This window comes from Nasonia vitripennis (genome assembly GCF_009193385.2).
Source record: "Nasonia vitripennis strain AsymCx chromosome 4 unlocalized genomic scaffold, Nvit_psr_1.1 chr4_random0010, whole genome shotgun sequence".
NCBI classification, from domain to species: Eukaryota; Metazoa; Arthropoda; class Insecta; order Hymenoptera; family Pteromalidae; genus Nasonia; species Nasonia vitripennis.
This window is the reverse complement of record NW_022279646.1, coordinates 1,927,320-1,954,971: the sequence shown is the minus strand read 5'-3', so window position 1 is coordinate 1,954,971 and position 27,652 is coordinate 1,927,320. Positions and strand designations below refer to the sequence as shown.

At 36.4% G+C, this 27,652-nt stretch overlaps 2 protein-coding genes across 25 annotated transcripts in view; both read right to left on the bottom strand.

The window, feature by feature from the left end:
- LOC103316326 (serine/threonine-protein kinase PAK 3) overlaps nucleotides 1-27,652 on the bottom strand; it is a 271,885-nt gene that overhangs the window by 78,115 nt on the left and 166,118 nt on the right. For all 24 annotated transcript variants that reach the window (XR_004345306.1, XR_004345308.1, XR_004345307.1 and 21 more), the window contains 2 exons: nucleotides 26,936-27,086; nucleotides 11,379-11,496 (listed from right to left, as the gene is read on the bottom strand). Coding sequence is in view for 21 of the 24 variants with exons in the window: in XM_031930175.2 (XP_031786035.1) it covers nucleotides 11,379-11,496; nucleotides 26,936-27,086 (269 nt within the window). In the remaining 3 variants the exon portion in view is untranslated. The remainder of the gene's footprint in view (nucleotides 1-11,378; nucleotides 11,497-26,935; nucleotides 27,087-27,652) is intronic.
- On the bottom strand, nucleotides 8,254-11,350 carry LOC116417384. Its single transcript, XM_031930185.1, has 2 exons — nucleotides 9,957-11,350; nucleotides 8,254-9,651 (listed from the first exon to the last, which is right to left on the bottom strand). The coding sequence occupies exons 1-2, from the start codon at nucleotides 10,474-10,476 to the stop codon at nucleotides 9,029-9,031; spliced, it is 1,143 nt and encodes a 380-aa protein (XP_031786045.1). The 5' UTR covers nucleotides 10,477-11,350; the 3' UTR covers nucleotides 8,254-9,028.

The window sequence follows — 27,652 nt, the reverse complement described above, 5'->3', positions numbered from 1 at the left end:
GCCTTGTTATCCACAAATCCAGTGATTATTCTTTTGGGTATTTGACCGAGAATAACGTTGTCCAGTGTATCGCCAAGAATACCTCTATGCATTGTAAATGCCTTCACCTCCACACGATTGATTGGGTATTTAGCAGTGGCTTTTGTAAGTGCATTAGCATGAGCTAGTATAACACCTGGACTTATTTTAACTCGACGCACAATCAGTGAAGCTTCCTTAATGCGTATAGTAAATTTATCATCATCTGTAAAATCCATCAAACAAAAAGCATCCTTACTCCTAACCAATCGTAATCGTAGTTCAACACCATTTAACAGAAATTTATTTTGATTAAAAACATCGCAATGCAAATGACCGAGTAAATCGACAGTTTTACCATTCTGGGTAAAATACTGTCGGTTACACTGACCAATATTTGCATTTACATTAGTACGCTTGGTATTGGAAGGCGCTGCCCATTTTCCAGGGGTATCCGCATACCAGAGTCCACTCGTGAGATGTGATTCCATACTACTCTTTGAATAATGTAACAGTGTTTCGATGTAAGCTCGGTAAGGATAAGCATTGTTTGGTGGTGAAACCAATTTTTGATTAAAGAAAACGTCTATTTGGTTAAATAGCGAATGTAACGTGTTATTTATTGCTGCTACCTTCGGATACTCTGTAGCTTTAGCTGCTTCTGTTATTTCAACATTTGGCTCTATCTGCATACGAATGCTTAGCATTGTGTGTGCAAGATCGAGATAATCACTACCAGCTGGAACGACGAATTCCAACGGTCCATCGTCTGTTAGCGAAGAAACTGGTTTGTAATGTATAAATTGAGAGCTTTCCACCGAAGTCTGTGTAGGTGGTAATGTAAATAAATCTAATTCTGATTTCATGCATTCGCATGAGTTTGAGTGTAGAAAAGCCATATTAAATAATATCTATGTAGATCCAAAAATATCGCTCACACTGCGTTGTTTTCTCTTCTTCCTTGGCTTATTCTTACCCGCTTTCTTTTTCGTAGATTTGCGAACACTGACACGGCTCTTCTTCTTCTTTACACGGCCACTTTTACTGCTGATGCGTACAGCTGAACTGTTCTTGGACGATTGACGCTTCCGCTTTTTAGCGCGTATCTTATATCCTGATCCCTTCATCCTAGCGGCAATTTTATCAGCGGCTTTATGCTTAAGATTTTTACCGGACTCACGCATGCGCATATTTACAGCTTGTTTAAAATTGCTTCCGTGATTTCCCACATCATCTAGTACATGCATTCCTGCTCTGATAGCTTCTTTTCCAACGGCTTTAGCACCACTCGTAATGTAAGGTAAAACTCTTCGAAATAATCCACTCAAAAAGCTGCCGATTCCACCATGACCTCACTGATAAGTTGAACCTGCAAACACTCGACGTACTCCTCCTCCACCATCACCACCACCGATTTGATCGGCATAGTATTCTGCGTAGTAAGCCATTTTTTTTTCTCAGAGAATGCGCTTGAAATGTAGTGTTACGGTCAACGTCCCGTACTCGAATGGTATATGATTCCCATTTTCATCTCTTATATCTATTATTATATTCTGAAATGTGTTATTTAACAAAGGTAGATAAATTCCCGGTGCAAATTATTTGACCACTCTCGCACCAAATTTATATTTTGAATTATCGAGTGTTACTATGCGCAAAAGGGATGCTTGAACGTCACCGACTGTGTACGGAATACAAATATCTGAGTAAACGAAAAATTGATCAGCTATCGCTCTTGCCAAACAACCAGGTCTGTTTCCTACCAATGTTGCATTTTTTTCGACTCTACAGATGGAATCATGCGTATAAATTCCTGATTTCTATATTTTTCATTCTCAAAGCCAAATTTTCGTTTGACCTTTTCGCTCAAGCTGAAAAAATGAGTTTCCTTACATTCACACTTTTTATGTAAATTGTAATAACCACTTTTTTTCTTTGCCTGTTCAATACGTAAGTGAGATTCAGGTATATTGTTTATAGCTTCTGTGAGATTGTTGAGATTCTCGTAAACACCTGGTGGAAATATGGCATCGTTGTGTTTGTCGTTTGTCTAATCCGGTAAATATTCAGATATGTCTCTCTTTCTTGCAACTGCTATTCTACGTGCGTTAACAAACTTTATATTACATTCGTGTTTCTGAATATGCATCATCGTGCATGGTACGCTGATTTCCGTGAGAGCAACACTCCACTTACCATGCAGACGTACTTCGTGCGATAAGTGCGTGGTGAAGCAAGATGTTGTATTTTCAGAAAAATATTTCATACTACTGTTACTCGGTAATATCAAATAAAATTCGTCCTCAGCCATGTTTAAAGTGTAACGATTTCGCTTGCTTTAATCCACGAATTAAATATATCAGGATAGCCAAGCCACTTTACAAAAACTTGTTTTTTAACACCACGTCCCCTACTCTTGATCACACGTTCCACTTTGAATTCCTTATTTTGTGACAAACGATCATCGCCAACTCGAGCTAGTTCTTCGGGATAAAAAAATCCGTCGATTATTTCACCTTCTAAATCAGTCAATTCATAGGTGAAGAGATTTTGACGACGTGAGACACGGGTAATCTTAAAGATCTCTTCACTGTAATTCTTTTCATAACCTTTATCGAAGGTGCCTTTCAACCGACTGATGCGAACATGATCACCCACGCTGTATATATGTGCTCTAGACTTATTTCTCTGACTAAGAGCTCTTTTTTCTAAATTTTTGCTTGCCACAACTGCATTACGAATATTTACAACTGACATTTTAGTACCACTATGCATAGTGTGATTATACGCGTAAACGATATTTTCAATAACATCGATATACCTATGAGTATTTTTGTGAGCGTGCGATTTAGACGCTCGACGACGGCTGCTTTAACAACGGGATTACGTGCTACTCGAAAATTAATCTTGTGTTGTTTTATATAATTTTGAAAATCTGATCCGACAAACTCTTTGCCTCGATCAGTTTGTATAAGAATTGGGCGTCGCCCATCGACTCTTTTTAAGATTTTGTCGAAAGCAGCTACAACACTTTTTGTACTTTTGTCACGTAAAGGCTCGACCCAAGCATATTTACTGAGAACATCTATGACTACAAGTAAATACTCAAAATTATCGTTATACGTTTTGAGAGATTGCATGTCACACAAATCCATTTCCCAACAATCATCCACATTAGTGACATTGTACATCAATCTAGGAAATTTTCGTCTTATAGGTTTGTGTAGTGTGTATGCATCTTGATTGCTTAACCACTCATTAACCTCGCTTTTCTTCTTCTTATTTTTACCATTGATTCGTAACAGATTACGTGAACCAGCGTATCCAGTCTCGTGTCTAGTGTCAAAGTATTGATTTTCATAAGACATGTTAAATTTTATAAGCCAGCCACTTGTTGTCTACTTTTTGCGGTATGGATTTTTTCTTATTCAAACGTGCACTATAATGTTGTGCGGCCGCGATTCTAGTACCTTGTTCCAAAGTCTGAACGCTCTCGGAATTATTTCTCTTGGTTGAAGGAATTTTGTTTAATGCACGTTTCAAATTTTCACTAATTTTTATCACCTCTGGATTAATTTGGGTGGAGTGTCAGTTGTTGCTATAAAATTAGCTAATTGAAATCTTCCTACAGGTTATTCAACAGGTCTACACCGTACCACGTCTTCTAGTAAATCTATAATATTTGAGTGTGGTATAGCTTTATCATCAATGCTAACTGTACCTGAATTATCCCATTTAATACGATGCGATGCTGATTTCCAATGTTGAAGCAATAAACGTGCTTTTCTCATATAACCCTTGGAAATGCTTGCAAGTATCGCTTCATCGGACAATGGACTCGATATATCTTCATTTTCATGCTCTACATCAAGTATATTTGCATCTGATAAAAGTTCCTGACGTTCCAAATTTTTATCTTCTTAAAATTTGTAAATATTTTTGACATTTTTCACGTTCATCGGTGATACTTTTTGAAAAAAGTATATCGTGCATTTCAGCATCGAGACGACTTAAATTATCACCCTTTGTCTGTATCGTTGGCTCTAAAGCATTACTCGACTCTTCTACTATATGTTGTTGTTGTTGTTGTTGTTGATGCTGTTGCTTCGTTACACTCTCGTATGTTTCCTCTGGTACAATGACCATTTTACGAGCGTGCTCCATATTTTAATTTCCAGAGACTCCAAATATTTTTGACACAAGTGCACCTATAATTGATGCAAGTAACATTGGTAAAAAAGCACCACCGTTTTGAATAAGGACGCGTTTCTTTTTTTTCCACTCTTTTTCACTGTTATTACTACTGGATGTATTTAATAATTTTCTCAAGACACTTTTATGTTTTTTAACTTTGACTTGTGTGAGTTTTTTATTTTAACGACTCCGCGCAATACATTTAACACGCACTCGCATATGCTTTTAATGAGTTTTTTATCAGCTACACGTAACAGTGCTAAGCGCTGTTGACTATCTGCATGACAAAGAGCATTCAATACTGCAACACACTTTTTTGTAAAATGCTTTGGTAGGCATCCACACCTTGTATCTTCTTCTTCTTCTTCTTCAGTAGCAGCAGCAGCACCACCACCTTCACGCTGTCTTCTACGCTGTCTACGACTATCGGTTCTCGCAGACGCTCCTCTCCCTGACATTGTTTCAATCAGACTGAAGCTTTAATCATAGAATCCTCTACTTTTATCGGAATTTCTTATTCTTCTTCGGTACATATGCGTAACTCAATTTATCATCGGGAAAAACAGAGGTACGGAAACGAAATTCATCCTCGGTCGACTGTTTCAAATCCAACAAAAGATAGCCATGAGAAGTTGACGTACTATCGAGATACGCTTCTTGTAAAAATTTTGGGTCTTCGGGATAGACTTGAGTCGCTAGATATTGTATTTGCGAACGATCACGTGGATTTTTAAAAATAACGAGGTAATTTGCATTTAATGAGATATCGCGTTGACCAGCTCCTTTGTGAAAAAGATTTTGTGTAATAAAAATCACACTTAAATTCTTATGCTGACTTCCCTTTGTAAATAAATCGAGAATAATGTTATTCGAAGATTCTCTCATTAAATCATCGATAATTAATAATTTTTTCTTTTCATTGTCTTGAGAATAATCTGAAGGCTGAGGTAATCCCTCGTGAAATTCAACAATTTTTTTTCTACTCTCCCTACTTATGCCTCCTGGAACAAAGTCTGTCTCATACGTAGACTGCCACTCGGCATAATAGAGTAATATCCGATCAAAAGTTACACTGCACATGAGTGGAAGATGTCGAAGAAACCTTTTGACAAAAACTGTTTTCCACATCCCGTGGGTCCGCTAACGATACACGTAAACGAATGTTTGAATCGCATATCCATTTCGCCGAGTACTCACACACACACACACACACATACACTCACTCACACACGAGAGATTTTCCTTAAAATAAGCTTATGCCACGCGGAGGATATAAAAATGTGTTAGGGATATTTTAAATGGAAAAATAAGGAAATTATATAAAAATTTGTGTTTATTTTTATTTACAATAAATACATCCAAAAAGTTAATTATTCTTATATCCAAAAGGTAGAGACTTACCTGGCGTAAGGTATCGTCGTTTTTTCAATACAACACAACATGTTTTCGATTCTTCACGCGTTACAACTTCATGCATTTTACTTCTTCTGATAGCTTTGAATTTTAAGCTTATTTTACTACATTATTCATTTTTTCAGATTCGTGATCTTCGTTTGCAAAGGTATCGTTAATCAAATTCTTAATGCTATCAAAATTAATTTTTACACCGTTTAAGAAGTTTAATGAGATACCTTTTACTTTACAACATTCAATTTTATCATCTTTATTGGGTGTTACAGCTGTGTAAGCGTAAAACTTTGGTCCTCCCGAAACAAAATTACTTATATACGTATTCTCACCATAACCACGAAGTTCATCTGTCATATCACCTAGTTTAGAGCCAATAAAAGGTTTATACTCATCCGGAGCATCGTCATGCGAAACAAATATACAAGAATCTGTGTCATAATAAAGAACACGATCACCCAACCTTCTCAAGTAATTATATAGTTCTAAACGTGCTTGAGCAGTGGTGTAAGCCGCAATCACGACACTCGTATGCGTGGCAGGAGTGACAGCCTCATCCTTGTATTGCCAATTCACGTACAGTATCTCATCATTAATTGCTAGTATATCATTAACATCTCTTTCCGGACAAGTAAGAAGTTTTAAAAGAGATTCACGTGATTATACAACTTCAGTTTGTTTCAAATTACTCCGTTGTCCAAACTTACCCCAAAACGAATTTAAGCAGAGCTTAGCAACAGCTCGTAACCCTGAATTTTTTTCGATATTATTTTTATCCAAAGTTATACCCTCATCGAGTCTATACTGTTCAATGTATTGTAATTTAGTTGCTTCATCAGTACACCATGAGGGCCATCCGCTAGCCTCTTGCTTGATTTTTAAGAAAGTATTTACGTATTCAGCAAAAAGACCTCCGCTACCATCAATTTGATTATATTGTGTCATCTCATATTGCCAAATAATATAAATTTTCGTAATACTGTAACCGAATTCAACAGCTTTACGCAACTCATCAGCAACCCAGGTGCCCGTGAATTCACGCATTTTTGGGTCTTCGTGATTGCAGTCCATGCTGCGAAGAAATGCAGCAGTGTACTTCGCAGCATGAACGGCAAAGAGCAAAAAGAAGACGTCCGTGCATTTTAATTGGTAAGAGTGGAATGTGCAGGTCGCGCGGTGGTAAGATACTACATTTAACTAATCCTTCAATATTGTTGAGATTATTGTTATTCCCCTGCGTTAATTCGTTGCAGTCTTCACCAATTAAAATTCGCGGATGTCCTACGGGAAATCGACCTCTTTTACACACGTACGGATAAAGAGAGCATATATCTGTATATTGAATTTTTTCGTTATTTCCGATCGTGTACTCAGTAACTATATTCTCCGTTCTACCTCCAAAAAAAGCATCGCGCGGATTCAACGTTATACGACTCATAAGAGGATGCTGTGTTACATATTCGTAGATTTCGCGATTCTCTGCTTTTATCCGATCAAAAGTACATTCCCATATCTCTCGAACTTCGTAACCCAGGGCTTTTATTTTTTGAATTTTCCGAAAAGTATTCTCGTACGACTCATCCATAGTTCTACCGTATGACATTATTTTATCTCGTCGTTTATTAAAGCAAATAGGGCAACCGTGTGTGTAACAGCCTTGATATTCAAAGACAATACCTTGAGCATTGTCATTTTCCGGAGGTAAATAGCCATCTACACGAAACCCTTCTAGAAGCATAAATTCACGTGCTCTACCCGCGTGTATGATTTCCCGACCAATCTCACGTTCACACTGTAACAGCCACTGTACTGACTTTTGCGAATGATTATCAGCGCGTCGATATCCACCTGCTGGAATAATACCGATAGTTTTTTCGCATAAGAAATTTTTTCTATATACAATGGAGCATGCAGAAGCTATGGTCGTTGCCTCTGTAAACGGACAAGTATTCCCGCACTTAATGAAAATTTTCCGAAAAGCCATGCATGCAAGTCTTAAAATTTCTACATCCATATGGCAATAATCGAGTATTTCACGTTGAAAATCAAACTCATAAGTATTTCGGTTCTCCTCATACCATACAATAAACTTTTCCCTCTCAGACGTCGACATGGCATTAGGCGCATAGAACGATGATTCGGGTAAAGCCCCAACATAATTTTGATTATCTGAAGTATTGAATAGATGAGGAAAGGTTTGTGGTAAAGCACTTAATTTCATGTGAAAATAGTTTAAGCTATCAATAAATTTTGTTCGCCCGCATTGAAGCATAATTATATTTTGTCCATTCAATATTACGTTCGGTACTATTGAGGTATTTTCAACGATTTCTCTCAAAATAAATTGCGCATCAAACCCACGAGAGTTATGAGCAATACAAATTATTTGACCGAAGGTAGTTTTCTCGCGTACTGTCAAACCTATTAATTGTTTAACTGGATCATCGCGAAATATATGCTCTCTTACACCACACGTATGGCATAGTATATTTATATTTTCATTATCCATGCAATCATCGCAAACCTGTTGTACAACACATAGATTTGGAATGTGTATTTTTATCTCTGTATGTTCACGGTAAGCAGAATCTTGACGCGTCTCTAACTTTTACTACATCGCATATTTTTTTATTATTTTTTTTTTTTGTATGACCCATCTATTTTGTGACGGTCGAAACATATTTGTCCGTAAAATTCTCGGTTACATTCTACACACTTTATAATATCTATATTAGAATTACATCTTGGCGCACAAAAACACCTGTCACATTTGGCTGTGCATCTATGCTCATCTACGTATCTATAGCTTTTATTACAATGTTCGCAGAAAAAACGATTGCGTGCAGCACCGGTTAAATTTAATATTGCATCGAAATGACGCCTTCGCGCGTCGTACAAAAGATTTATAACGTCAAAAGAATTTGAATTTAACAGAGGTCTTCCATCGTAAAAGGGCGGTTCTCCACTTCCAAAAGATAAACTATCGTATATTACAATAGCGATATTTTTTGCAACATAATATCGCTGATACGCCTCTATTTCTCGTATACAGCACCCATTTGCAGGAATTACGACGTTTGCATTAATAGTAAGGAGATTTGCGCGCTCTTTTTGTATACCACGTCTGCTATCTCTGACAGTATTCCAAGTATCAATGGCTTCGTTTGAAAAAAATTTTGTATACATCATAAAAGCCTCCCCAACAATTAAAGCTCTTGGCAAGCATAAATTAACGTTATTTCTTATAGATACAACCGATCTCTGAGCTAAGCTATCAACACTCATCCTCTTTCTACTTCCACCTCGGCCACCATTAGGTATATTAAAAAGTGTTAATGTTAGAATAAAGCTCTCATCTATTTAAAAATCCTCATTACTCTGAGCTAATCCGCTTATTAAATTCCATAAATCATTGTAAAAAAAAATTATTTACTAATCGTAAAGATAACCCACCGGGGCCTCGTGCAAAATTTAAACTTATAACGGAGACGCCAATCATGTCGTTTTCATTACATAATGAAATTATATAAGAATAAATATCGCGAATAACTAACTCCAACCAAACTATCGGATTTATAGATCCATCCTTCGGTGGAGATCTTATTTTTAGCACAATACGTCTACCTTCTATTTTATACTTAGATATATAATGCGAATTTTGTTGGAAAATATCAAAACGATTACCAGGAGGCTGGATATCCTCATCCTCTCTTTCCTCATCGACTCCTTGATAATTCATATTATCGTCTGTTTCGCTTCTCTCCTCATCCTCCTCGCTGATCTCCTCCTCCGCCTCCTCATTCTCCTCACTGGGCTGATTATCCTCTTGTTCGTAGTCAGACAAATCATCATTATTGCTGCTTGAATTTTCAATTCTTCTTCTTTGTCCTCTACCAACTTGAATAGAAAAATCACTTTCATCGGTCTCGTAATCCTGCGATTCTACAGAAGTATTGGTGTTCGAAGATGATGTAGATAAGGGGAAAATGGTTGTAGAAGAAGAACAAGATGAATCGTCAGAGTGATTATGTTCTGAAAAAATTTATTGAATACCCTATTTTACACTTTCTTATTTTTAAATTATTCTTCTGGTGGTCCTGAAAAACTCTATCCCAGGCGATTAAACACTTCAGGTAAATTTTCATATATTTACAAGCATTGAAAAACCAACGTATTTCTTGTGCTCTTCGAACATACATGATACGCATGATATCTTGTTTCAAAGCCCTGGGGTACTTTGCAAATCCTTCGAGACCACGTCGAATAACTTAAATAATATTTAAAAATAAGAATTTATTTCAAGAAAAATGTATATTTAAATACAGCATAATACTCACGTTCATTAATTTGACGATCTCTTGGATTTCCCTGGTTAAAAAAATGCTCGGTGACCAATCCTCCAGCGCTTCTTCTTGTGTACCGCATTTCTTCGGGTTCTACTGGTCGGGCCAAAAAGTCGAGGATTTGTTGCCGTCTTTTGACACACGGATGCTCCACATACTCAATAATATTCTCGCTTTCATCAGCTGCTCGTTCTATCAAGCGCTGTAGAATATTATTAGCAGCAGCTGTTGGCTCTGTACATGTGGCAAGAAGGTGGTCAACATTAACCATGCGCTGAGAATCCGTATTGGCAGGTACATCTTCAGCCTCTTCCGCTCTAGCATCGTACTCATTCTGCGCTCTCTCTACTGCTTCATCTTCCTCCTCCTCCTCCTCCTCCATCGCCTCATTCACCTGAAGACGCACCGCTGCAGGCGCCGCAGCCACCGCTGCTGCTGCTTCTCTCCTTACGGCTTCGCTCTCCTCCGCCCGCAACTCCTCTCCGTGTGCATCGGCAGCGCTCACCCCCACCATTTCAGCCGGTACAAACTGTACATCGGCTACAGCATTCAGCGCTTGCGCTGCATCCTCCTCTTCCGTCTCACTTGCCTCTCTTTCTTTCTCCTCCTCCTCACCTTCATCCGATGACGTAGGTTCAACATATTCACTTGATGTGTATCTTGGGCAACAGTCAAACAAGAAGTGCCGCGCCGCACCGACCGCTTCGGCGATGCGCGCTCTCTCCGCTCCGGCCCGGCCAATCAGCGCGCGCGACTCGGCTAGTATCCACGACCGCGCTGAACTCGCGCCCCGACTAGCCTGGAATCGGCCAGTGGCCGTCGATACGGCCCCTTCCTCAAACGGCTCAATTCCCCGCTTACGCTCTCCCCTACGTTGCTCGGCACACGTACCCGCACACTCTCGCTACAGATTTCCGCGAATTCTCCGGGCGCAGCCGGAGTTACAAGTGTTCCGCGAACTCTCTCACACTCTTCGTCTTCACAAAATCCGCTGCTTCCCTGAAGCCTTGTCGTCGCTCCTTGTCCAGTCGCCTCGTCCCAAGGGTAATCGTGTAATCGCGGTTTTAAGCATTATTTGCCACGATCAATCGGATGAAAGGGCCTAGAACATCTTATCACAATTCTTTTTATGCATAATTGTATTAAATGTAGGGACGTAAAAGAACTTTACGACTTAGGGAAAAAAGGCTACGATAACTTTGTAGGGCAGAATTTAACCTTTATTATTCCCAAAAAATATTATTTGCTCCAACGCTAGTTTTTCCAAAATCGCCAAAAAAGATACGTATTCGCTTTATCTGCGGCGTACTGTATAATGAATGCACTGGCCGATGAAAACATATAGAAGAATTTTCTTAATGTGTAAGCACATGCAAATATTTATATTTATAGAATTAAAATAGATTTTTTACTTACAATGGATTTAGTACGATCGGGCCGAGCAGTCACAGGCGGTGGCGATGGTTCATCTTCATGTTCAGAACTCGTTGCACATGCGTCAGTTGGTGTACTACTAGGGCTGCTACTACTTACTCTGCAAATAATGAACCTTAATTAAAAGCTGTATGATTTAAACCATATCAAATATAAAACTTAAATTTTTTCGTTACGGTAGCCTACCCACAAAGAAATAATAGATAAATATTCCGACATACAGTATAGCTAATATTACAATTTTTTGGCAAAAATCTTTATGCAATTTTGAGAAAATAGTTGTAAGTACTACTTGTACCTCTCATATAAAAGTGCTAATATTTCATGAAAGTTCATATAAAGAATATGAAGATTAAAAGAAGTTACGTACCTCCTTTTATGTGCCCGATATTAATGCACCAGGTCGTGACTACTCTGTTTCCCCATTTAACTGGACGAAACATACAAAACGGAGGCAAGGGTAAACAATATATAAATATATATATATATATATATATATATATATATATATCTTCCTATATTATATAGTCATTTTGGCAAGACTCCCCCCCACCACCCCCCCACTACCCCCCCACCACCCCCCACCACCCCTCCACCACCCCCCCACCTTGGCCCCCCCACCAAAACACGTAAAATTCTTTCATTTTTCTGTTATTTTCGAAAATCTCAAAAACCCCCCCACCACCCCCCCACCGCCCCCCCACCACCCCCCCAGCGCCCCCCCACCACCCCCCGCCTGGCCCCCCACCACCCCCCACCACCCCCCCACCAAATAACATGACTGCTCTCTGCGTTATGGGGCTTGAGACCGTCATACTTTCACAACGCTATTGCGTAGTAAAATAAGGCCGCATTAACAGTCCAATTAAATACAAATTTATAACATATTATGATTAAATAGATTTAAATTGGATAATATTAAATAGAATTAAGGTTTAGGTTAAGGTAAGAAGTATCAGTTCCAAGAGAACCAGATATTGAAGATCTCTAATTTTATTTAAGTTATAAGATTAAAGTTAATTATTAATAACGTGTAAATAAGTTAGGGAATAATTGAGTTCAAAGAACTCAAAGAACCATCATAAAGTATAATCATTATAGATGATTCACTGATTGAATAAACAACAAAATGGACAAGATAAGCGAGATCAAAGACCTCGATGAATTTTCAGGTAATATGAGTAGTCAGACAGAACTAGAGAGACAGAATAAAGAGACAGTTTTCCAAATAATTTAATTTTCAGGATCACCTCACGTCTCCCAATGGCGCGCAACTCGAAAAGTCTATCATTTTATAGATGCCTTTTGCGGCACAAAGATTTAAACATTAAGAACATTAAAAAAAATTAAAATTAATTTAAAAAAAATATATATATATAAATTCAAATGATGAATTTCAAGCGTCAGAAAACTTCAAAAACTAGCTAAAACTATTTTAAATGCCATTAATAGTAGAAGTTCAATGTTAAACAATACTTTTACTTCCAGTAACAGGTTTTCTTATACAATAAGATCGATCATTTTCAACCATCCAGAACATAATTATCAGTTCATGAAAATAAAATTTTGAAGATAAAATCACACAGAAACTACAATAGGGGGTTGGCGAGCGAAGCGAGCAGGGGGGCGGAGCCCCACTAGTATATATATATATATATATATATATATATATATATATATATATATATATATATACACGCGCGCGCACACACACACACACACACACAGTTACAGGAAGCCTCCTCCAAAGTTGTAATATTACTGTGATTTATTTAGGAATGCTCCAAGCAATTCATAAGCTTTGCCACAAGCTTTAAATATGAATTTTAATCATTTTAGCACACATTTATGGATATCTTTTAGCCAAAAAAGGGTCTCTGCCGACCTAGGACCCATACAGGAACTTTTGCACGACAAAAAGGTATCTCCATGAATTTGTTGGTGGTCGTAGTCCAGTTCGAAAAAGAAAGTTACTGGGATGAGAAAAGTAATCAACACAAAAAACTACAAGAAAAAAGACTTAGAATTCAAATGTTAAATGCTGGAAGAAAACAAAATGTTAAACAATTAAAAAATTATCATTTAAAAAAAAATTTAGAAAGAGGAGGTTGACAACAATTGTATTAATAAAAAATGAAAAATTGCTAAAAATGGAAGTTACAATAATATACTATGATGATTTTGATTTATCTAGAAATAATAAAGACATTAAAAATAAAATTAATGCAAGAGTAAAAATGCTTCCAAATGCAAATATTGTAGGTCTAATAGCTAATATAGAATTTGATGAAACTTTAATTACAGAAAATTATTTAGGGCCTATGACTGAAATGTGTGATCATTGCGAAGCTAAACATTTTTGTTTTGAATATACCGTGGATAAAAAATTTTCTAATTGCTGTCATAAAGGAAAAATATATTTACCAGAAAACCCTGATTATCCACGTGAATTAAAGCTGTTAGTGACCGGACAATCTAAAGATAGCATCGAGTTTCGTAAAAATATTAGATCATACAATAATGCTTTGGCGTTTGCAAGTTTTGGTGCTAATTTTGACAAATTATCTGGCAAAGGTCCGCAAGTTATTCGGATTCGTGGTCAAATCTATCACAATGTTTATGCTCTGCATTCAAATGAAAACGAACCTCGAAAATGTGGTCAATTATATATTCTAGATAATGAAATGGCAACGGCTGAACGCAAAATTCATAAAAGCAATTAAATACGAAATTGGAATTATTGAGTAAATTAGATAATTTATTGAGAAAAATTAATTTATATGCCCAAATGATGTATGAAGTAGAACAAGAAGAATTAAAACGATGTAGTAAGAATAATTGCAATCCGAGAAATGTTATTATGTCAATAAAACGAAATGATAAATTAGACAAAAATAGATATAATTAAGCTACGTGCAATGAAGTTGCAATGATATTTGTTGGAGAAAATGGTTAACCACCAATAGAACGTAATATTGTTGTATATTTAAGAAAGGATAGACCATATCCACTTATTGATCCCAGTGGAGGTTATGGTTGGATGCCTGATATGAAATGTAAAATTGGTAGTAAGAATATTTCAAATTCAGAATTTCATAGCTATAGGCTTAGTGTAAGAAGCGGATTCAATCCGTATCGTAACTTAGGAAAAATTTCTCAACAGGCATAGTTGATGCATTTGTAAAAGTTGGAAGTTCAAGATTATATTTTATAAGAAAAAATCAAAATACTTTAAGAAGCTAGTGTTATAAAGGCGTAATAGACTATTTGCATAAAAAACAAGTATCTGAAAATTTGAAAATTGGTCGAATATTTATTTTACCATTAAGTTTTATTGAAAGTCCACGATGTTTAAGACAAAATTATATTAATTCCATAACACTTGTTAATCGATTAGAAAAACCTGATTTAGTTTTAACAATGACATATAATCCAAAATGAAAAGAAATTGTAGAAGATTTAGAAGGATACGAAACCTAATTAATAGACCAGATATAGTTGCTAAGGTTTTTCAACAAAAAGTAAAAGAGTTTAAAGAATTAGTTATCAAAGATGGAATCTTTGGAAAAAGTATTGCTCAAACGTATGTTATTGAATTTCAAAAACGAGGTCTTCCTCATATGCATATGTTATTATTTTTGGACAAAAATTATAAACTTGATACTCCTGAAAAAGTAGATAACTTAATAAATGCTGAAATTCCTAATGAAAATTTTTATCGAAATCTGTATACCATTGTAAAACAATATATGATCCATGGTCCTCGTGGATTACAAAATATTAATTCTCCTTGTATGGATCAAAATGTAGGAAAATATACAACAAAATTTCCAAAAAATTATATTAATAAAACTACTTTTGAAGCAACAGGGTATCCTTTATATAAACGAATAAATGAGGTAGGCGAGTTAAATATAAAAATAAAAATTTATATAGAATTGTTGATAATCGATTGTCGTACCCGACAATCCTTTCTTGTTATTAAAATTCAACTGTCACATTAATGTAGAAGTGTGTTCAACAGTGCAGTGCATTAAATATTTGTTTAAATATTGTTACAAAGGTCATGATTGTGCATTCATTGAAATTCGTAATGCAGATATTAATTTTAGAAAAAATGATAATAGAAAATGAATACATAAACAATAAAAATAATGAATACAAATATGACGAAATCAACTAGTATTTTAATACAAGATATTTATGTCCACCGGAAGCTATGCACAGATTATTAGAATATTCTTCACATGAAATATCGCATGCTATAAAACGTTTGGCTATTCACAATAAAGGTGAACAATATGTTTATTTTGAAGAAGGAAAAGAAGAGAAAATAAAAAATAAAATAATCTGAACTATGGTAACTACATTTTTTAAATTAAATCAAGTAGATCCTGAAGCACGAAATTATTTATATTCAGATATCAAGTGGCGCGGTAGCGCCACGGAAGCGAGTTTGAGAAGCAGACGAAGCTTTGGCGCCCGCGACACTATTTACTTCTATATTGGTATCCGAGATTTTACTTTTAAGAAAAACGATACTTTCCATAATTGTTTCTAAGTAATTTTTATACATTATTACATTCGTGTGCTAATCAGTGATTTTTAATAGAAGTTGTCAAGAAAAAACGCTGTCATTTATATAATATAAATAATCTTGTATATGATTTGCTCAAATCATTATCTTTTTCTACTCAAATCATTATCTTCCGCTACCTGTATCGCAAAACAACGTTCGATGCACATGCGAAAAGTTGATTTTTTTAATTTTATACATAGATAAAATTCAGTTGTCAATAATAGAATAATACTTTATTGATTGTGAAATCACTATGAGTTTCTCAACTAAAATATTCATGTCTAATATTTTAAAATCAAAATATTGCTCAGACTGCTTTAATACATCTATTTTTAAATACGGTTTTTACTATTTAAATAATAATTTCTAATTATAACAAACTTTATAAGAGTATTTTAGAAGTAAACCTAATAGAACAGTATTCTTAATAGTAGAAATCTCATTTGAAATTCATCAATAGGGATGACTATAGATAATTAATAAAAACGTTAAAATATTAAAAATTCACATCCACTTGAGGTGTACAGTCGCGCGGCTATCGGAAATATTTATAAGTATAAATTTGTATAACATATGTTTAAATATTATAGTAAACATATATAATACATTAATCAAAGTATATAATTTATTACAATGATTGTTAAGAACATCTATTTGATTATAAGTTACGGTTTATTTGACAAAATAATATTTCTCTTTCCCTACTGATAAACTCATGTAAGTACTCTTTATATAAAGAAAATGATTACATAACGATTTTTGTCATTTCATATTCACAAACACATACGTTGAGACGGCAGGCCCCGGCCGGGTATACAAGAGAGCAGCAATGGATAACTTGCCTGGCGTAGGCAAGTTACCGACCGAGGGGCGCTAGTAGCTACATGTAAATAGTCTACCTACGAGCTGGTAGATGGCGTGCGCGCATGCAACACAGGAGAGAGGGAGCAACTCGGGTATATAAGGAGCCCCGGAGCTAGCAGCGGGCATTCATGATCTGGATCTCAACTGAGCAACGTGCGAATGGTAGTACTCGCTGCTTGCTCCGGACTCCACCATACCCAGTAGTCCATAAGCCCCAGGCTCTCGAAGAGTATGTGTGCAGTCCACTCCCTCTCCTTGTAGACTGAGATCCAGTATCGCTTATAATTGAATATTGAATGATTAAATAAATAAATGAAAGACATTTAAAACATATAAACTATTTCAACCCTTGTTTAGCATTACCCACTCCCATCCCCCCATCAGTTGTGTCACCGGTGTAGGATGGTAGTACCCTGCATTTAGGTGGCGCATCTGGTTCTAGACTCATGGTGAGATGGTAGTACCTCACACATCAGTCTAATAGCTGCGTGGTTTACCTAAGTGTGCGGGATATGCGTAGTGGGAATACCCTACTCATCTCCCTCTAAACACAAGCAGCTCTCCTCTGGTGGCTCGGCCATTACAGAGGATAGGGAGGTCTTTTGTCCACTCAATAGATATTACCGGATGGATCGAAGACTGCTATCGCTCTTCGAATGTGCTTCTCTCCTGCTTTACTAACCTCGGGTCTCGAATCCTTCGCGTTCGCGTATTAACCCTTCGCGGACCGTTTCAACGTTTAAAAGAAAAAGCATATTTGCACAAATAACTATTTGCGCAATTATTTCTCTTTTATCTGGACCGAATCTGCAAATAACATCTTGTGATTTGCATAGATGCAATTCACATGCATTCAGCATTAGTCATTTCATATTTACAAACTGATAGCTTTAATAAAAAGATCATATTTGCACAAAAAATTATTTGAAGCATTTTTTTAATCTCGATCAAAACTGCAGATCACATTTTGTGATATTAATGGAACCATACGACATTCGTTATTCTATATTCACAAACACATAGTATTAAATGAAAGATCATATCAGCACAATAAAATCATTCGTAGCATCTCTTTAATTTCGACCAAAACTGTAGATTACATTTTGTGATATGAATGAAACCATACGACATTCGTTATTTCATATCCACAAACACATAGCTTTAAACTAGAGTGCCACACGCGGCCTTAAGGCCGCGGTAGCTGCCGCCTTGCATCGCAAAACGCTTCGCGTGTACCTTCGCTACCGCGTACCGCTGACGCTCGGGCTGCGCGCTCGCCCGATCCACCAGCTTGCTTCAATATTGCCTGATGCTCGCGCTTTGCGCGAGCGTCAGGGAATCAATTACAGCTTTTGGTCCAGATAGGGCTTGTCACACCGAAATTGTTATTTAATTATATGTACCAAAAATCGTTTCTAGGGTTGTTGTTTATGTATAAGTGTTTTGAAAAAATGTTTGTCATTGTAAAAAGTTATGTTTTAAAAATATCTACGACTTCTACATTTAAGGTTTTTATGTAAAATATATAGCCTCAAAGTTTTATGATAAATACTGGTTTATTGCTATAAAAAAATCGATTTGGCATGTTAACTTGAATTAAAAGCATTTTCACGCTTAAGTGTCAATAGCAAAAAGTTGTATTTTCTCGAGATCTGCAACTTTTTAATTTATCTTTTTTTGTAGAATGCATAAAATTCGAGTTAGAGCCAAAAAACTATTTGAGCGATTTTTGGATGTGACCGCATTCTGCGTATTGTTACAAATTTGCAGGGTATGCGAATGCAGAGGGATTGGAATAGACGGATTATCCAAAGAAGTTCGATTCTTAATATATTTAATAATACAAAACTTGTTGAAACTATAATCTGAAAGCGCCTTTCATTTCAACGTTCACACATAGAACAAGAATCGAATATTCACATTGTGCGCCGCTCACGACTCTCTCGTGTTAGAGCTAAACCCTTTCTGACGATTAGAACAAAGGGCATACGAGAGAGAGCAGTGATCGAAGTGGGAGCAATCGCTTCCGCTGATATTATCATCGCTACCTAACTAACCTTACCTACATATACTATAGAAATAATCAAATTTTAACATGGATCAAGCCCAAAATAAATTTGGCACCTGACTATTACGAAGGGAGTTCGCACACAAATTTTTAGCTCGATTGATAAAAGTCTCTCAGAGATAATCGTGTAATACCAAAATTTTTATTAAAAAAATAGGCAAAAATTGAACAAATTGTGCCCGCATTTTAAAAAAACGTAGACGATCGGGATAAAAAAACATTCATTTTTAGGTTGGTGCTAGAAGATACTTCTTCCAAAATTTTAGCTATATCGATTGAAAATTACGCGAGATATCGCATCTCACACATTTTTCGATGAAAAAACTATAAGGCACTTCCGTGTCGCGGTCGTGCCTTAAAGGAGCATATGTGTACAAATAATTATTTGCAGCATCTCATTTTCCTCGACCAAAATTGCAGATTTCATCTTGTGATATGCATGTGCGTCGTTTCATATTTTTGGTATTCCTACCTTCATTATTATGGCCAAGTTAATGACGTGTGTGCATGCGTGCGAGTGTGTGTGCGTCCGCGTGTGTGTGTGTGTGTGTGTGTGTGTATACCGTAATATTTCTAGAACTATTCCGTCAATATCAATAAAATTTGACATGCATATATATTTTTAGATTCTGAATTCGGAAAAAACGGAAATATTTTATTTTCTCAACTATTTTTTTGTGGCTATTTTTTAATTTTTGAAAACACTATTTTGCGTTTTTTCAATCATCCCATTGTTACAAATAATTCAGCTATAATGCATGTAAAAGAGAATAAAATCACCTACTTTTCATCGTTTGGTCCTCGGGGTCAACCGCATTATTCGGCAGATAAAATAAAAAAGGTGTTTTTTTTTTAATTCATATTTCTGAAAGAAACATCATAACTTTGCGAAAAAAAGTATGTCGATGGGTCACGTGTCAAACTATATCCTATTAAAATTGCAAGTGATTTGACTACTTATTTTTTCAGGATTTAATCAAAAACACAAAAGAATTAGTTTTTTTGTGCTTTGATTACGGACGTAAAAAGGCCTTATTGCACTTGAGATTTTGGGAAAAAGTAGATATTTCATGTGTTTCGGCTAAGTTTATTGCACAGCTTTTAAACCCCCATGGTTCGTAAAATATCAAGGTTTTAATTTTTTTTTTAATTTTTTGTTTCCGTATATCTCTAAAACAATGCAGTCAAATGCTTCAAAGTCTTATTTGGTAATTCACCATAAAAAATCTATCTGCGTTTAATATTTTAAACGATTCTGTTGAGCGGTTTTCAAGTAAAGACCTAAATTGTAAAAATCGTTTTCTCGAAAATTGCGCGAGCGACCTATGTAATGAATAGCCTGTTGTTTTATGATGGTTAGGTTGGTTAGCAACACATGTAAACATGTGTAAATTTCTGTGAAAAAAATTGACAGCAGTGTACGTATTCTATAATAAAAAAACAGAGGGATCTGCAAACTTTCGGACAATGACCCATCCAAAACTTATACATTAAATTATGTATCAAAAATCGGCTCATACATTAGCAGGCAGGTAAACTGTATAATAAAACAATATTTTATATATTGGACCTATAAATTTAGTTGGAGGAAGCTACGTACCAATGAATTGGCAGCGGTTTTTTTCTGTTTAATAGATACAATTATTTCGAATCAATTACATATATATAATTACATCTCTCTCTCTCTCTCTCTCTCTCTCTCTCTCTCTCTCTCTCTCTCTCCCTCCCTCCCTCCCTCCCTCCCTCCCTCCCTCCTCCCTCCCTCCCTCCCTCCCTCTCTCTCTCTCTCTCTCTCTCTCTCTCTCTCTCTCTCTGTCTCTCTCTCTCTCTCTCTCTCTCTCTCTCTCTCTCTCTCTCTCTCTCTCTTTCGCATAGCTCGCATAGCTAATTGTTAAACTAGTTTACATCGTTGTACAAACGAGCAATTTTCTTAACAAAATAATATAGTAATTAGAAAGTTCTTATGAAAATCTTTGAAATTGTATACTCATACATAAACATCAACAGGAGTAGAATATAATTATTGTAGGGAGTAACATAGTTCACTCTCCAAAACAGTCGGATTCCGTCTGGGCATAGTCACTCGGCTTCGGATTCTGTAAAAAATCTTGTTTCAATAAGTTGTGAATCATTATCTTGTCAGACCTCACCGTTACCTATTTTTGTCAATATTGAAGAAAATACAACATTAGCCTGCCTAATAACTTATTGCAGTTTGTGAAATTTTTAATGTGGACCGCAGAGAAGATCCAACTATACATGATGGAATAGGCTTATATGTTGGTATGGCATTGACTGGTGGTGACTGCCGTAGATCTTAATTTATACATCTATTTTGCCAAATTTTATTACGATCGATTGCGTGGTTTCAGAATTATGACGGTATACGTGTGGCGGTCCCCTCCTACCACCACACGCGGCCCGACGCGCCGCCTAGCGGAGCACCACGACGTGGCAAGCGTGAGGGGAGCGTAGAAGCTTAGTTACTTTCGTAAATCAGTCACGGCCTGGCCGTCGGTGAGAACAGACCTAGTCATCTTGTACATAGTTATAATCTAGTTACAATCAGCACTCAGTATTATCTTTATTCTTTGTACCCTGTCTGTTTATCCTTGCCTACCTTATCTCCTATTAGGAAGCGTAGAAGAAGAGATGCAATCATCAAATCTCTAAATACGTACAGTCGCCGGACACAATAACTTTGAATTGCGCGCCACGAACGGCCGCTGGTCCTGTTGTTAACTAAGGCTCGGTTAACAAGGTTAGGTAAGGCACAGTCGTGTTAAACCGCCGCTGCATCTAACCTAACCTTGTTAAAAGAGCCCCAGTTAACAACAGGACCAGCGGTCATTGTGGCGCGCAATTTAAAGTTATTGTGCCCGGCGACTGTACATACATACACACAGCCATCCGCAAGGAAATGTTCTAAAAACGCATGATTCGTACTCGAAATACCTCCAAATGCGTTTCTACGAAGTTTCAGCGAAATTGAAAATGTTGATAAACAATTGCATACCATTTCTTTGTTTTCTATTCCTAAAGATGTACAACATAATTTACAAGAATAAAAACATATCTAAATCTAAAATCTAAATCTCTCTCTCTCTATCTATCTCTCTAACCGACACGCTGTATATAACGCTGCCTAGCTTGCCCCCCTGCCAGAGCCTGAAAGAGGGAGAAGCGTCGCACAAAAAGCGTCTTCTTTTTCTCAGTTTCGCCGCAGGCCTCCGTAAAAAAGCTTTGCTTAAAAAAAAAAAATATATATATATATATATATATATATATATATATATATATATATATATATATATATATATATGACTGAAGGTTATTATAATCATACAACACATTTATTTTAAGTTATTCCATGGTGAAGATTCGAAGAAAAAAATCGTTTTTATTTTAGTTTCGTTCTGAAAACTTTTATAGTAAGAGTAGATTTATGTTGAGATCCTTTGCATATATTACCTTTTGTAATTTTATCCTTTTGTTATTCTTTAACTCAACTGTTACATTGACTTGATTTCGTATGCATAACTCTGTTTTCGGATTTTTATTCGCACAATCTACTATAACTTTTACCTGATCGTTTAAGCTACTCAAGATCATTCGTGAGTTTGTTGAGTGATTCGTAGCACCTGAGTATACCACAAATTTCTCTAGCGTTTGTTCGTGTTTAGGAGCGTTAGAGTAAAGCCAAAAATCGTGTTGCTTATCTTTCTTCCTACATTCCTACATGGTTAAAGCGACATGTATGATCAGGATTTAGTAGCACGACTCTTGGATACCGATCGCTGACACTTGCATTTGTTTTTGCTTTTTCGTGCGATTAGTCACTTTTCACTTTCGTGCCACGTTTTCCGGCTGCATGGCATTTAAAAGGTGTTGGTTTTCCCTTCAAGTAAAAGTGACTTTTCAACGCTTCGACTTGTAGAACACTGCACAAGACACTTGCGCGGCGTGAAACGCCTAAAGCGTGGTAACGCGAACAAACAAAGAAAACGCGCTCACTTAAGTTCTCTCTTACTTCTGTCTCTGTGCAGTGAAAGCGAGCTAAGAGCATAACCTACTGGTATTAAGCGGGTTATGTATCAAAACGCAAGTAGCCAGCGTAAGAAAAAGAACACAAGAGTTAATGAGAGGCGTGGTTTTTGATCCTAAGCGTAACAAAAGTGCGTATACGTCGAAAGACTGAGACGAACTGAGTGGTCTGCCGTCTTTTTTCTGCAACGGCGGAGAAAGGGAAGAAGGCCTGCTCGTGATAGGGAACTATGCAGGCTCTTCGCGCAGCGTAAAACGGCCAGCGTTTTTACAGACTAGCCGGATACACTTCAGAACGTTAACTGCTTTTTATATTATATATTAATGATGTCCTGAAGAAGATCTCCCTGGACTGTGTCCTGTCATATGCTGACGATACTGCTATAATAGCCACTAGCGAAATAAGGTTATATGCGTAAAGTAACATAAATTGATTCTCATTAGTGATAGATTATTAGCTGTCGGTGAATAATGTAACAAGGCAAAAGGGCTTATGCACGGCGACCGCGAATGCCGCCTTGTCACCGTACGGTCTTTCTATCTACTTAGATATCACGCCACGACTATCCCTCGATGATGCTGGAGTCGACGATGAACGTTAGTCATCGGTGCAACGTCAACACCGTACAATGCAGCCGGGTAGCTCTCGTGTACAAATGCGCGGCGAGTGAAGCTCTTGCCGTTGGCTCTGAGAAGTTGTACGTCCTCTATTAAATTATGAAGATGAGTGCGTACTCGTGGCTCTTAGCGCACTTCGGCAAGGGGCCCATGGTATTTCTGGCCACCCATGGCCAATGCCTTTGCACCACGTGTTTCCATATAAAGCATGGTGGTGCGCGCTGTTCTACCTTGCTCAACTGACAGAGATGGCATCGCTATACGTACTTCGCTACATCACGGTACACTCTCAGCCAGGAGCATTCCTCGATTTCTCTTCTGTATATTTTTCCGCGGCAGAAGTGTTCTGTCATCGGCTGATTATGGCATTCTTGTAACACCCACGGTCGACGAGCATCCATGCATCATCATCGTCTTTGATTGCTCTGGCGATATCTGGATCTAGCTTGTACTTGTACATCCGCTCCATCCTCCCTCCCCCACACAATTTCCCATTCGTAAAAATGTTCCGGTTTATCCTTGACCGCCTAGTATCTGCCGCTATACCAGGGGTCTTGGGGTTACGGATCCTGGCTAACCGAAGCTATGGCTAGCTCTGCCTCCTCATATATTCAAGACGAAGCGTGTGGCATAATTGACTTAAACTAAATTGCATATATTGTATCATTAGTGAATTTACAATAAGTACGCAGCGCGCGAGAAGACGTTATTCTGTAGACGAGCCGAGGATTCGGTGGCGCGAATCTCGGCTTTGGCGTCTTTTACAATCGCGGTGAGATTATCAAGCGACTTACGATTACGGAGATGCACACGCTGCACTCGATCTCCGGAATCCGAGCTCGCTCGTCGGTGAGCTGGGCTGGCGGCGAGAAGGCGTCCTCCTAGCCGAGTTACTCTTCGCCGGGATTGTCTGCTCACGGCTGGTGGTGGTGGGCTGGACTAGAGGGTCTAGTCAGAGATTCGAGCGTCCAGAATATCTTCGTCGCAGCACTCGCAAATTTTCCAGGAATGTTACATCGGATTTATCACGCACGATCTAAATCTTTGTAAGCCCGAAACCCTCTAGTTTTTTTGCGTGCAGTCTCTCGCGCGTGCCTCTTCTGTTCAACGATCTCATGCGACCAAACAAGCGCTCGTAATTCAATTTCGCGACCGCACTTTACAAAAAATGATCACTAAATGTAGATAAGACAGTCTGCATGATTTACGGAAGCTATTGCTATAGAGTACCAACACAAATAGAGGTAAAAATCCAGGATAAGAAGCTGACTAGAGTTGAGAAATATAAAAACCTTAAAATTGTTTTTGATTATAATTTAAAGTAAGATAAACATATTAGATATATAATTGGAAAAACGAAACATTTTTTTTAAGCCGGCAAAAACTATGTCAGCAGTAACATTAAGAATGATATACTATCCATTTTTTCATATTATGATCAGTTATGGAATCATAGCTTGGGGTGGGGCGTATAAGAATAATCGAGATCTTGTGAAGAAATCACAAAGTAAAATCTTGAAGATAATTAATAAATGTAGTTTCGTCGTACATGATATGTACGACCCTTTAAACTTAAAGCAATTTTTTTTTTTTTTTTTTTTGAAGCACTAAGACTCCATTATGTTGAACTTAAAATACAGTTCATTAGTTTAATTGGTTTGACTAAAAACAAATAAACAGCTAACAGTCTAAAGATACTGGATATTAATAAAACTCTAGTAAAAATTCCTCTTTAAAAAGGTAGTACCGAAAAATTGAAGCTGAAAATGGATTGGTTGATTCTGATGAATCCGGATATGTGATTGGTTAATAGCGGCGCCGTAGCTAATATCTAAAAACATACCATGATTGGTTGTTTTAATGGCGCCAAATCCCTTATCATATTAAAGATTAATCCATTTTGGCGTTCTCCGATTCTCCGGTTCTCCGGTCCTCCGGTTTTCCGAGTTCATAATTTTTTATGAATTAGAGTGACCTCTAGGTCTAGGTGGAGCGCTCTGTGGTTTTTGGTGTCTAGGTAAATAAATCATATGAGGATGGCGTCTAGGTGTACAGGGTGGCCGACGACGAGGTCTAGGTCTATGTAGTACGCTTTATAGTTTTTGGTGTCCAGGAAAATATATCATATGAGAACGGTGACTCGGGTGGCCGATGACGTAGTCTACACTTTGTAGTTTTTGGTGTCTTAGTGTAATCATTATATTTGTGGACAGCGAAAATTTACACTTATGCAAATTTTAACATGCATTATCAATCATAGCCACTATACTAATATTTTGCGACAGAACAAGCAGTGTTTTTATGTTAATGATAGAAATTTTACAAAAAAAAACATGGTCAAAAGGTGCTTAAGACGCTTACATTTTATTTTTAGGACAAATATGAAATACGCAAAATTTAAAAAAACTGAAATTTCTAAAAAAAATTGACTTTCAAAAAAGTAAAAGGTTAGGCAAGTTTGATATATTCCTTAACGAAATTACAAATAAAAAAAAACTGAGATCAATCAAACAAAGTCAAGATAATTATCTTTAATCATAATAAAGCATAAAATTGTTTGATTAAATTAAGGGATTACATAACTTTGAGTTAAGTTATATGTTGATCCATTAGAAACAACTCTTAATATACTTACTACGTAACTTGTCATGCCCGTTTCATTTTGTTTTCTGGCGAACAACTAAAATTTTCTTTTTATGTATTACAACGTGATACAGACACCATAAGTACAAAAAAAAGGGCATGACAAGTTACGTAGTAAGTGTATTGAGAGTAGTTTCTAATGGATCAACATATAACTTTACTCTAAATTAAGTAAGCCCTTAATTGAACCAACAATGCCAGATTTGATCATACAATTGTTTTACAATATTGTTTTTTAGTTTTTAAGAATTTTTTTTTTTTCAAAATTTTTTGTAATACCAGACTTACAAACAGGTTTACCTCTGCGAGGTATTGAGTGTTTTTATTACTAGATGTACTCAATACTATTTCTGAAAATAAATTTAAAAAAATGAAAAATCGTACACCAAAATAAAATTATTATATTATTATTATTATTATTTCACCTAAGTTTAACATTTAATAGCTGGGTAAGGTGAGGGATAAAGTTTTAAGTCAATCAATAAGACTTATCAAAGCAGCGATAGTCGAAATTCTTAAGCGTTTAATTTCATTTGGATCTTGAATATTTTAAAGTTGCACCCTTAGCAAGCTTTTGTTTTGAGCAATTTTAAAAGTATACACAACTCTTACTAACCAAATAAGAATATGACTTTAAATGTGAAAAAGTATACTATAATGAGATTAATAACCATATATAGCATATAGAAAATATTTAAAAAAAACATGAAAATCTTTGGTTACCTGCTTGATGAATGCTGAGAATGTATACTACCCGAAGTTTGAGATATTACTTGATTACGAATGTTGCTTGAATTAAATACTGTTCCTCCAAGGTTTCTTGGGCTATTAGCTCTGTCCAATGAAGTTTGAAATATTCCACCATTACACGAATCTAAAATATATTTATTGTTAAAATTAATAAACTTGCTTCAAAAATCTTTGCAAAGTTTCAAAATGATATATTTTATACACGAGTATAGAATATATTTTCGCACACATATTGAGCATATTTTTTTACGCAAATGGTGAAAAATGCAATTGAACGCACACGGAAAGTGAATCTCACGTCCACTGTATCATCAGAATAGAATTAAAATTAAAATAATTAATTAATCAATACGCTCGCTGGCGCTCCGTGTTATATTTTGTTTAGTATATATATATATATATATATATATATATATATATATATATATATACTAAGACTATATATATATATATATATATATATATAGTCTTAGTTAAAATTGTGATAGCGGCACGGTTTAGAGTGTGAGAGAGAGAGAGAGAGAGAGAGAGAGAGAGAGAGAGAGAGAGAGAGATATCGTAAACATAAATGTATAGTTCCAATAGATAAACTTTTGTTCAAATATACAGTATATAAATGATTTTTAAAATATTTTCAATCTTAATTATTTTACTAAAGGAGCACCACACTCGCTACGCTCGGGTGCTAAC

What these genes read in the sequence shown, in the direction of transcription:
- LOC116417384 (XM_031930185.1), bottom strand. Translation starts at nt 10,476, where the DNA reads ATGGTGGGGGTGAGCGCTGCCGATGCACACGGAGAGGAGTTGCGGGCG. An exon ending in AGATCGTCAAATTAATGAAC is followed by an intron (nt 9,652 to 9,956) that starts GTGAGTATTATG and finishes AAATTTTTTCAG; the next exon opens with AACATAATCACTCTGACGAT.